General features: G+C 39.2%; 2 protein-coding genes across 2 annotated transcripts in view; one reads left to right on the top strand and one right to left on the bottom strand.

Moving 5' to 3' along the window:
* The window catches only part of LOC138973568 (uncharacterized), a 49254-nt gene extending 43476 nt beyond the window's left edge, over nt 1-5778 (bottom strand). The window contains exon 1 of the mRNA XM_070346286.1: nt 4160-5778. Coding sequence (XP_070202387.1) covers nt 4160-4270 — 111 coding nt within the window. The 5' untranslated portion in view covers nt 4271-5778. The remainder of the gene's footprint in view (nt 1-4159) is intronic.
* The window catches only part of LOC138973593 (uncharacterized), a 409985-nt gene that overhangs the window by 376222 nt on the left and 20328 nt on the right, over nt 1-13435 (top strand). The gene's annotated exons all lie outside the window — the stretch shown is intronic.

The raw sequence follows: 13435 nt of genomic DNA, 5'->3' as shown, positions 1-13435 counted from the left end.
AGGTGAAAGCGTGTTATTTTGTCTCCCTGTTTTTGGGACTTCCGATTTTCCGCGAGAGTTACCTTCTCTTAGCTTGGTTATGTCTTCTATCGGTGACACTACAATCAAAGAATGACCTTTAACATGTCTTTTACAGAGGAATGTCTTTTCATATATTTTCTTGGTATTCAAAATCCATGTCACCACCTTTTGTGTTCATGTTACGCGAGACATGCACGTTTAAAAACTTGTAATGAATCAACTCGATAAATAAATATGTGCAGTTCTTCCTAACTCTTTCCCTTTTGCTGGCCGGAAAAAATACTCGATAAAAACGCCATTTATTCCGGAAATCGACTTCAATGATCAAAATTACTTCGCTTAAGAAATAAATAATCATTCGCGTAACATGCTTGTGGAACGACCAAAATGCATTCCACAATGATATGTATATTTTAACTTGACCCTAGTATGACCTTGAAGTTTTATAAGGGTGGGCCAGAGTTTGTTCATCATATCCCACAAGTGTGTGACATTTCAAAGCTTAATGTTTCAAAAACATCAAAGATATTGATAATTCTCCTTATCTTGACCTGAACATGACTCTGCTGTGACCTTGAACTTTGACAAAGGCCAAGCACACTTGCGTCATATCCGAAGATTATCAAACCATGGAAGTGTGTATTGTGTAAAAGCTTTAGCTACAAAAATGCTGAAAAGGTGATAATATTCCATTTTATGACCCAAACACAAACTTTCTGTGACCCTGAAATTTGATAAGAGTCACCCCGACGTTGGTCAAGTCGGGGGATCACCAAACCCTAGAAGTATGGCAAGTTGCAAAGCTCTTGTTTAAAAATGGTTGAATGATAATGATATTTTTCAATTTAATGACCCAAAAACGACCCTTCCGTGACCCTGTTATTTGACGGGGGTCTACCATACTTGGGTTGAGTCGGAAAGTCATCAAACCCTTGAAGTGTGTCAAGTTTCAAATCTGCTCTAACTTTAAATCCACCTGAGAAAACCGCATCCTTTAGTCTGAATGACCCGAATTTGACCCCGCTATGAAATTGAAATGTGACGAGGGTCACTCACACGTGGGTCATGTCGGAAAGTTATCCACAACTAGACGTTTGCAAAGTTTCAAAGCCCTAGCCTCAGAAACATCCGAGAAAACCTCATCGTTAGGTTATTTTCTTCACATACGTCACTTTTAATTACAATGACTAGTTGATTACTCAGGTGAGTCAAAAAAGAGGCCGCCACATGACCGCCTCATTTTTTTTGTATTGGAAAACAGGACATGACGTCCCAAGGGACATTTATCAAACAAAATGCGAAAAAGGTCTGGGGATATCATCTGGAAGAATGAACAAAGTTTCATGAACATCTGTCAAGTAGTTTTCCAGGAATCGCTCTACACACACACTTCGCTCAAATTTGAGTAAGGAAACAGTGAGCAATTGCAACACATGGAAGATCATTCTCAATTCCGAACGTCCCAATATCCTGGAATGTTACTACGTGTGGCAATCGCGTTTCAGTCACACGAGGAAAGAGGGCATTCCTCAACAGTCTGATGTTTGTGTTTGCTGTAGATGGCTAAAGACGTTCTTCAACTCCATGCACATAGAGAGATATATCAGTAAATATAACAATTATTTTACGGATATATTGCTCACAAACAAATTCAAAATATAAGCTACTTTTTTGTTCAAAAGTATCAAATGTTCAAAGAATTTCTCAGGATATTTTGACGTGCTGGAGAAGCATATGATCAGGGGTGGGACTTTTCCGCGAATCCGCGGATTTCCGCGGACACAACTTACGAATTCCGCTGGAGTAATCTATTTTTCCGCGTCCCATTTCATCACAGTATCTATAACTTGTTGACTGAATGATATGGAGAGAAGTGAAGATGGAACATAACACTGGAGGCTTGAGAGTTAAATTGTGCTGACTGAAAACTCCTGATAACTAATAATCATGTTGTGCTTCAATGCATTGAATAATACTATTGCCAGTATGGGATTATGGATACATGGTTCATTACATAAGTATATGCACCATTACAATGTTACAATTGTTGTGTGAATTTTTATTTATTTTTTGTTGTTAAGGGGGGAGGGGGTGGGAGGAGAATGTCTTTTTATATTTAGTCAAGTTTTGACTAAATATTTTAACATCGAGGGGGAATCGAAACGAGGGTCGTGGTGTATGTGCGTGCGTGTGTGTGTGTGTGCGTGTGTGTGTGTGTGCGTGTGTGTGTGTGTAGAGCGATTCAGACTAAACTACTGGACCGATCTTTATGAAATTTGACATGAGAGTTCCTGGGTATGAAATCCCCGAACGTTTTTTTCTTTTTTTTGATAAATGTCTTTGATGACGTCATATCCGGCTTTTCGTGAAAGTTGAGGCGGCACTGTCACGCCCTCATTTTTCAACCAAATTGGTTGAAATTTTGGTCAAGTAATCTTCGACGAAGCCCGGGGTTCGGTATTGCATTTCAGCTTGGTGGCTTAAAAATTAATTAATGACTTTGGTCATTAAAAATCTGAAAATTGTAAAAAAAAATAAAAATTTATAAAACGATCCAAATTTACGTTTATCTTATTCTCCATCATTTGCTGATTCCAAAAACATATAAATATGTTATATTCGGATTAAAAACAAGCTCTGAAAATTAAATATATAAAAATTATTATCAAATTTTTTTTTTCGAAATCAATTTATCAATCAAACTTTCATCTTATTCCTTGTCGGTTCCTGATTCCAAAAATATATAGATATGATATGTTTGGATTAAAAACACGCTCAGAAAGTTAAAACGAAGAGAGGTACAGAAAAGCGTGCTATCCTTCTCAGCGCAACGAATACCCCGCTCTTCTTGTCAATTCCACGGGCACTGCCTTTGCCACGGGCGGTGGAGTGACGATGCTACGAGTATACGGTCTTGCTGCGTTGCGTTGCGTTCAGTTTCATTCTGTGAGTTCGACAGCTACTTGACTAAATATTGTATTTTCGCCTTACGCGACTTGTTTTACCTTATCCAAACAAGTTGAAATTTAGTCTCAGAATGCACCAGATTGTACAGATTTCAATGTACCATTTAAACATTTTTAAGGGGGAGCATGCCTCCGAACCCCCCTAGAAAAAAGGTATTTCCTCTTTTTTCATCACAAGAGTCCCACCCCTGATGATGAAAGTAATGTGAAGGTAATGTTCGTCGTACATATTTCTTCGTGTCATCGTAAATTGACTGTAAACAAATGCTGTGCACTTATCATCAATGAATGTTTAAAAGAAAATTGTTCCATTTAATAATAAGAGTTTGTTTGTTTGTTCGTTCATGGGCTGAAACTCCCACGGCTTTTACGTGTATGACCGTTTTTACCTCGCCATTTAGGCAGCCATACGCCGCTTTCGGAGGAAGCATGCTGGGTATTCAGTTTCGTGTTTCTATAACCCACCGAACTCTGACATGGATTACAGGATCTTTTTCGTGCGCACTTGGTCTTGTGCGTGCGTGTACACACGGGGGTGTTCGTACACCGAGGAGAGTCTGCACACAAAGTTGACTCTGGGAAATAAATCTTTCGCCGAACGTGGGGACGAACTCACGCTGGCAGCTGCCAACTGGATACAAATCATCCAGCGCGCTACCGACTGAGCTACATCCCCGCCCTAATAATAAGAGTAAAACGTAACGCGGACTAAGCTTTATGAGTGTGTTTTTAGGCCGGTTTATCTGACTTCGAGTCAAATCTGAGCATAAATCTTTGAAACAGCTCTGTAGGGAAGTGGGTTTTATACATGTAATGTCAATCACCAGTTCTTTGTCCTCCTTCCAATGTTTCTTCCCTTTACCATGCATCTCCTCGTTCCCAACATCCTTCGTCCTGCAATAATCACACATGCAACATTGCTAATATTAAAGAAGAAAAAAAAACAAGCAAGCAAACAAGCAAGCAAGTAAACAAGCAAACATGTCTGTGTCTGCTCGGCAGTATAGCTGAAAAAGGAAGTTACTGCCCGACGCCATTTTGAACGCAGCACTGAAATATATGATAGCACAGAAACGAAATGCAACTGTGCTGTGCATCTCCTAACTGCTTAAACGATAAAAGAATTAAAAAACTAGACAGGTGCAGGTTAAGACAAGTTTAGGCACGTTTACCTCCAGTCCCTCAGCTGTGTACGTGTGAGTCATGTAACATGTCACTGCTTGCTCAAATGACCCAACTACAGGAGCAGACCTGAGCCAATAGAAAACAAGGTCAATCGCCATAGAAGCTGTGACTCACATATTCTGGCGAAGAGCTCATAATACTGCGAATACTGATCACATTTTCAGAGCACACAATATCAGTGGCTGTTGCTCATCGTCCTGCATGACACTTACATTTTACGAGGGTCAATGAGGGTTAACCATACTTGGGTCGAGTCGGGAAGTCATCAAACCCAAGAAGTGTGTTAAGTTTAAAAATAGCTCTAACTTTAAAAGCATCTGAGAAAACCTCAAAGATAAGTTTTTATGACCTAAACACGACCCAACTGTGACCTTGAAATTATACACCCCACTTCGACAAAGGTCAATCAAACCACGTCGGAACATGAGACCCCAAAAGTAGAAGAAAGATCCGGATCAACAAGAGATGAGTCGTGGCACGTCAAGATGTCACTTGATCATTAGAAACTATTAAGACTTAAGCTTCATAAATGTTGAATAATATTGTGTGTGTCTTCACACATAAGTGACCCCATACGTGACTTTGACATTTGCTTGGAGGCCATCAATCCATGGGAGTATGTGAGGTGTCAAATGCTCGTATTTCAAAAACAGTGGAAGAAAACGTCAATTTACCCGTTTCACCAAAACTTAATCCCGCTGTGACCTTAAAAGTAGACTAAGGTCAACCAATCTCGTTTTCAACCCTTTCTTTAATTTTCCATTTTATGACCCGTTCTTGACCCCTTTATGACCTTGAAATGTGACGATGGTCAACTAGTTTTCGGTCACGTTGGTAGATAATTTAAACCCTGGAAGTGTGTAAACTTTCACAGTTCTAGTTTGAAAAACGAGCAAGAAATGGACAATTGTCCATGTCATGTCCCGAGTACGACCCCGCTGTGGCCCCCGAAACTTGATAAAGGTCAACTAGCCTAGAGTTTTGTTGGGAGGTAATCTTCTTCTTCTTCTTCTGCGTTACCAGGTGGGAAGTAATCAAACCCAAGTGTGCACAGTTTCAAACCTCTAGCTTCAATAATATCCAAGAAAACCCCAACGATTGGTTTTTATGACGAAAACAGGATTCCTCTGTTACCTTGAAAGTTTACGAGGTCAAAGCCAATTTGGGTCGTGTCGCCGAATTATCATACACTAGCAGTGTGCAAGATTTCAAACTCAAGCTTCAAAACCATCTTTGATAACCTCAACGTTAATTTTGTGTGTGTTCACGACGGACGACCGGTCGGACGTCCATACCAACGAATATTGCTCATTACTAAGACACACTGATTACTCAGGTGAGTCCAAAAATTAATAATACACACACGGACACACGTTTACAAAAAAAGTTTCCCTTGTTTGGAAAATGCAAATATTTTTGACTTTGATATAGGCCTTCCTAATTAAACATCCCTGTGTATAATAACAGAAAGTGGTAAAACAAATCGCGAAAAAGAAACAAGTCGCGGGAAGCAACATCAAACCCTTCATTCAATCTGTTAGCCTGAAACTAAAGATGAACAATGGAAACCTGGGATCAGTCATCACTGAGACCAGAAGACCACCTCCCCCCCCCCCCACCCACACACACACAAACACACACACACACACACACACAAACGCGTGTTCACCAACAAACACTCACACACAAGAACATGGTAATGAGGTTACAATTACAAAATCTTAAAATTTCGCCACACTAATTCACAGTACAACCGGCTTACCGTATCGGCTTACCATATATATACTTTAAAACAGTTTTGAGATTTAAGAAAGTGTGATAAATCGTCTGAACGGTTACACATTGCGCTTTAAGAACGTTGTAAAACAAAGGCTATGAGATCAATTCCCACAGGAATGGAACACTGACGTGAATGCCAACAGCTTGTGTTTATTTACAGAATATAATTATAAAAAAGATGTTTTTCTGGAAAGGTATTTGCTTTGGTTGCCTCGGAAATTCCAAGTTAAATTAGCAAAATTTAGAACAAGCAATCATAAGTTGCCAATACATCAGCACAGATTTTTTAATGCTCCTCGAAATGAAAGATTGTGTGATATGTGCGATAAAAATGAATAAGGTGATGAGTTTTCACTATTTGTTCATTTGTACCGATGAAAGTATAGTGTCTGAAAGAAGAAAATTAATTAGTCCTTATTACCGATCTCACCCAAATTGTTTAAAATATGAACAGTTAATGAATTGTAAATCTAAGATAAAACTAATGAAGCTAGCAAGATTTGTAGCCCATGTTATGATTTTAGTATGTTAGCGTTACATCTAGTTTCTTTATTGGTATGTATATATATGTATGTCATACAAGCTTTTGTTTTGTTTTGTGTTTTTAGAAAAGATGCATGGCATAATGGTATTGCCAAGTTATTTCGGCTGTATATTATCGTTGTCCGCTTAATGTATACATATTATCTGTCTGATTTCTTACCTGATTTTGTTGAACCTATGTTTTGTTGTTGTATGTATGGAAAAGTATATTGCCAATTTATTTTGGTTGTATAGTATTGTTGTATTTGTCCGCTCAATTTGTTACCTTTTTTTGTTAAAGTTATATCTTTGTTTCAAAGCCCTCTGGGCCCAAAACAATAAAATACTTGACTTGACTTGACTTGACTTGACTTCAGAAAAATAAGCAAATAACACAAAAGTATGTTACTTCATTTTCATGTTAATCCAACAAATGTTTGTGCAATAGATATTGTGTACAGTTTGCCATTGCAGCAAGTGTAATCTTTCTTCGTCCGTAGTTTTACTTGCGAGGACCCAATATTAATTATCAATAATTTTTTTTCTAAATCTCCAAAACCGTTTGGAATTCTGGGTAGGGAGATTTAAATAACGTCAGCTCCTTTTGTTGATTGGTGAATGCATTTCGGAGCTGGAATGTCAAAATAATGTCGGTCACCTATGAAATTAATGGTACTTGAGTTTGCTTTCCACACTGATACGAAGTGAACGGGAGGATAGGGACAGTTATCAACACAACTGACATCGAACAGTGAGATCGACAGAATGTACATGTACAGTACAAAATTCGAACGGAGAAACTCGGAAACCAATTAGTCGATATTGATTCCCATGCTCGAGAACTCGACGTGTTATATTCGAAGTCAAACTTTTTCTTTTTCCGCTGAGTGAGCCGGGTTAGCACAATCAGTAGAGCGCTCGACAACCAAGTCGATCATTACTTTGGTGGTCACGGGTTGGAATCTCTTAGTAATCAAGAAACAAATTCTGACTAATTGTTTTTACATTTAGTCAAGTTTTGACTAAATGTTTTAACATAGAGGGGGAATCGAGACGAGGGTCGTGGTGTATGTGTGTGTGTGTGTGTGTGTGTGTGTGTGTGTGTGTGTGTGTGTGTGTGTGTGTGTGTGTGTAGAGCGATTCAGAGTAATAAACTACTGGACCGATCTTGATGACATTTTACATGAGAGTTCCTGGTACGAAATCCCCAGATATTTTTTTCATTTTTTGGATACATGTCTTTGATGACGTCATATCCGGCTTTTTGTAAAAGTTGAGGCGGCACTGTCACACCCTCATTTTTCAATCAAATTGATTGAAATTTTTGTAAAGCAATCTTCGACGAAGGCCGGACTTTGGTATTGCATTTCAGCTTGGTGTCTTAAAAATGAATTAATGACTTTGAAAATTGTAATTAAAATTTTTGTTTTTATAAAACGATCCAAATTTACATTCATCTTATTCTTCATTATTTTCTGATTTCAAAAACATATAAATATGTTATATTTGGATTAAAAACAAGCTCTAAAAATTAAAAATATAAAAATTATGATTAAAATTAAATTTCCGAAATCGATTTAAAAACAATTTCATCTTATTCCTTGTCGGTTCCTGATTCCAAAAACATATATATATGATATGTTTGGATTAAAAACACGCTCAGAAAGTTAAAACGAAGAGAGGTACAGAAAAGCGTGCTATGCAGCACAGCGAAACCACTACCGCGCTAAACAGGCTCATCAGTTTCACTGCGTTTTGCACGAGCGGCGGACTACGGTCATTGTGAAAAAATGCAGTGCGTTCAGTTTCATTCTGTGAGTTCCACAGCTTGACTAAATGTAGTAATTTCGCCTTACGCGACTTGTTTTTAAATCCGTTCACTTGTTTATTTTCTTAACGCGTAATTCTTGTATTTTATTACTTTTAATTCATTCCATAGAGATTTGTTTGATTTATCGAAGATTGATTTTTTCAAAGGGTTGTATAATTATCGAGTACTTCCAGTGAACCGACGATTTCCCAGAATTACCAATTATATTTTAAGTAACATAATGCTGCGTCGCTCAAAAGAAATAACGGTTTTAGGTGTGACGAAAAAACGAACAGGGCCTGAGTACGGTGATAAATACAAGACTTATTTTACAACCATTTGAAAAATACATACATCCCCCGTGGCTGCCCGCGTAACGAAATCGTTTTTCTCGTGTTTTGAACTTGCCAGTGTTACAGCACAGAGCAGAGTCCGTCCCGCACTTTACTTTGTGTACATCACGTGGCCACCCAAACACCCGCACAACGCAACATTTTCACGAGAAAAACACGCTTATTTGTTTGCTTTGTCTGTATTATACATTTCTATTTACATTTACCACTGACACACCAAATTGTATAATTTAGTTTGCAAGTGAATCGTTATCATACAAAATAACGTTATCACGAGACGAACAGAGATCTCAGAGATCGTCTGCTTCTCAACTGTTTCGCGCAAATCGTGTAATATCTATTTTTGCGGAAACCTCCCGAAGAAATGCAATCTCAGCGGCTTCCACCTGCAACATAGTCGTGCTTATTTGGAATGTGACGTCCTGTTCTTCGTCAGTCACACCTATCTCGAAAACTAAGCGTCGCAGTCGCACAGAACCATCGCCCTTCCATTAACATCAGCTTTTATGGAAAACCCCAATGGGCGATTGTATCACCGCGCGTCAACCGCAGTTAATGGTCGTTAACGACTTCTAAATGATGTACTTCTCGCACATGTTGATATTCAAGGGTTTTCCATAAATGTGGGCGACGTGTCGCGCAGTCACCCGCATTGTCGCTACTGGTTGTGTTCTCTCTCACAGCGCCCGCGCGCGACGTGCCGTGCGCAAAGCATTAAACTCAAAATAACCTTGTGGCACTATACTCAGTCGTTGTGCAAATCTGCTTTAACGATACAACATCGCCATTAATCCAGACATCATGCACACAATTTACATCAAACCTTGGCTTATTCTCAAAACATAGCTAATTCTTTTTAAACAAAATATCTCCATTATTCCATGAACTGTGATCCATAAAATGTTCATTTTGATCTAAAAATAGATGTTTTTCTCAAACCATTTAATCAACACTAGTTTCCAATAACTCGACTTTACTCTTCTGAGACCAGCGTAGCAGTTCCTTTAAAACAACACAAGCGACTCCTTAATTTAAGCCCTGTCCAGACTTGGCCGCCGTTTTACGCTCTATGCGCCGCAGGACGTTTTGTGCGTCGCGCGGGATTTGCCGAGTGGCCACACATCGACGATTCTTTTCACAACGCGGTATCAGTGGAGCGGGTCAGCTGACAAGAAGGTTCAGTTGCATTCGACTGCCGCGCCGCGAGCAGCTGACGTCATCGCTCTGGTTTGCTCTGATTGGTCAAATTTCCGTCGTTCTATGTCTGTGTCATAGAAATTAGAACACGCGCTATTCTTCTGCAAATAACGTTTCGAGATCATAGCACGACGCGGTGCGCCGTTTTGAGCATAAGTCAAATGTGGACAGGGTCGGCCGGGAGTGTCTGGAAGGGATAAATAGCTTGCTTTGTCATACTAGATTTGCACAAGTTGTTTTTACATTTAGTCACGTTTTGACTAAATGTTTAAACATCAGAATCAAAAAGTAAGAAAAGTAGGTTGTTGGAAAGTTTGTTATTGACAAAACAATACATTCACAGATATTTCGACACAACGGTCTTTTAAGTGAACAGACAAACAAATATAAAATATGAATGTATTGTTTTGTCAATAACAAACGTTCCAACAACCTACTTTTCTTGTTTTTTGATTTTGAATTTTGGAACGTTCAAATGTTTAAAGGCATATGTACGCGCTCCCGTGTTTACAAAGTGTAGTTTGCCCATAATCGATGTCAAACGCACCATAAGACCATATAATGACGATATGTCACCATGCGCGGACCATAATACATGCATTACAGCTTGTTCTAGCCTCTGAAAAAGTGAGGATGTCAACAAAGCCGCGGTGTTAGCTCCCTTGCATCAACGTTACATGTGTTGCCAAATCTATAAATAGGACGATCCAGATCAAAATGAAAATTAACATATCTCAACATTGAAGGGGTCCTAGACCACAATATTTTGCAGGGAACTTAATTTAGCATGTCTCCAGCTGTTGGTAAAGCAATTAGCGTGTATAGTCATCGAGTACATATGCCTTTAAACAGAGACGATGAATGAAGATGAGGATCGTGGTGTATGTGTGTATGTGCGTGTGTGTGTGTGTGTGTGTGTGTGTGTGTGTGTGTGTGTGTGTGTGTAGTGCTATTCAGAGAAAACTACTGGACCGATCTTCATGAAATACATGAGAGATTCTGCAAATCAGTGATGTCCCCAGACGTGTGTTTCTCATTTTGTTTCTGATAAATATATTTGATGGTGTCATATCCCGGCCGGCTTTTTGTGAAAGTTGCGGTGGCACTGCCACACCCCAATTGTTCGACCAAATTGATTGACATTTTGGTCAAAGAATCGTATACGAAGCCCAGACTATGGGGTGGCCTTTCTGCTTGGAAGATTAAAAAATAATTACGTAGTTTGCTCATTAAAAATATGAACATTTGAATTAAAATTAAGATTTTAGTAATCGATCTAAAAATGATTTCATATTATTCTTTATCATTTTCTGAGTCCAAAAACATATTGATATGTTATGTTTGGATGAAAAACAAGCTCATAAAGTTAAGAAGAATAGAGAAAAGTGCGCTTTCCTGTGAAGCATTCAGAGAAAATAGCTCCTGCGCTATACTGGTTTGTCATATCAAGCGATAAGCAAGCTTGTCAAGAAATGCGCAATTGCGTTCAGTTTCATTCTATGAGTTCGACAGATTGATTAAATGTATTCATTTCGCTTCACACGAGCGAAAGCGACTATGCGAGAGAAAGCGAGAATTCCGAAGGCATTGCATTTCTACCGAATGTATGAGATAAGCTATGAGACTTGACTATGAGGTATCAAAAAGCACCAACAAATAAAATGTTTACAATTAAAAACAAATAACCCATACTTTCGAGCTTAAAAGAACAGTGCTTCTTGGGAACCCCTGCATATATGCATGGATCTCGAGTAGTCTCGACGAGAGCGAGAGTTCTTTCGATATTGGGTAGCATACGTCAAAACATTGTGTTTGATTACGGATCGAAGAACATTGTACAATATATTAGTTGGTTCCATTTTGGTTTGTCGCATTCAGTCATTAACCCGGGATCGTAATTACAGGAATTGTAATCACATTTTGGCTGGAGATGCATACTGAAAAAAACGTTGACTGTTTATGTTCTCACCTGCTACCCAAAACATCGTTGCTTCAATAGTGCTCTGAGGCGCACTGATTTCAACAATTTCTGTATCAATGCTGCCTATCGTTTTTCTTCGGGACAGGTCAGTTAGGCGAATGAACTAATTTAAGTCGACTTCTTCTCTCAAGGGACACACTCCTGCCTTTAGCGTGAGCTTTACTCAGGGACCTACTTCCACACGGAACGAAATGTTTCCTGTTGTCCTCACGTTTTATCTTCCGCAAATGTAAAAAAAAAATAAACCACGAACTTGCTGAATGAAAATGCTCACATAAATGCTCATAATGCAGTGGATCATCCAATGTCGCGACAGTTAATCGAACGTACTTCTACTCTAAAAGAAACATCTCAAATTGTGTTGAACATGCTTTTAAAGAAAATATGTTTCCGTCTGTTTGTTGCATTTGGTGCTATCCAGTTACTTCCTTGCAAAAAGTGTAAGTACGGCGAACCATTGACAATCTAATTAAACGTGGGCAATGTGAAATTTATTTATTTATATGGGAGATTTATATAGCGCTTGACGTTCTCTAAGCGCTTTACATATTAATTTCTGCCGTGTGAAATATGTATGTTATCTATTTTTTCCAGTGGGGTTGTGCGCGCAGTGCTCTATCTGTGTCTCTCTCCCTCTGTCTCTCTGTCTCTGTCTTTCTTTGTCTCTCTTTATCCTTGTAAAATAAAGTTCAGTTCAGTTCAGCTCTCTCTCTCTCTCTCTCTCTCTCTCTCTCTCTCTCTCTCTCTCTCTCTCTCTCTCTCTCTCTCTCTCTCTCTCTCTCTCTCTCTCTCTCTCTCTCTCTCTCTCTCTCTCTCTCTGTATTTCAGAGTTTATTGCAGACAAAAATATGTTGAGAACACAAGAGTTTTGGGTTATTTCTATACGATAGCGTTTCAATTGCGTTGTCTGATGAATTAAAACATCGTATCGTTTGTTTGTTTCTTCTGCTTCTTTTCATTTTCCATTTTGTAAATCAGGGGCGGATCTGGGGGGGGGGGGGGGTGCTATGGGTGCAATTGCACCCCCCCCCCCCCCCCCAGCGGGACAAAAAAAAAAAAGAAGAAAAATGTATCACCTGAAAATAGCACTTTACACGCTCAGATTGCACCAGATTGCACAATTTTGCTTCCTTTTTAAAAAAAAATTCCGGGGGGGCATGCCCCCGGACCCCCCTAGCATGCTCGGCGCTTCGCGCCATCGGTTCGGCGCTTCGCGCCTTCGCTGATAAGATACACAAAAAAGAAAAAAGAACTTTGCACCTCCCCCTTTCAAAACCCAGATCCGCCCCTGTAAATGTTGCATTGAAATCTGTATATAGATTTTCTGATGAACACGTGGGGGAATTCGGGGGCTGTGATTGGATGGGCTCTTCCGATTATCAAAGCATAATGCTGCGGAAGTCGGCCATTTTTCTCAATATCCAAATGCATATTGACGAAAATGGCCGACTTTCTTATCTCGTAACTCCACACCGTAAATACCCCACTTCCCCTCTAAAGTATTGATGTACAACCCATGGCACTAACATTCATGTAGTCGTTTATAACTGAGGTTGAAAAATTCGCTTCATGACGAGACAAGCGATACCATTCACCCAAACTGAAAACTTCGCTGTCGTCT

The sequence above is a fragment of the Littorina saxatilis genome, linkage group LG8 (assembly GCF_037325665.1).
Source record: "Littorina saxatilis isolate snail1 linkage group LG8, US_GU_Lsax_2.0, whole genome shotgun sequence".
NCBI lineage: Eukaryota > Metazoa > Mollusca > Gastropoda > Littorinimorpha > Littorinidae > Littorina > Littorina saxatilis.
Note: the sequence above shows the minus strand (reverse complement) of the source record. Positions and strands in the feature narration are given on the sequence as shown.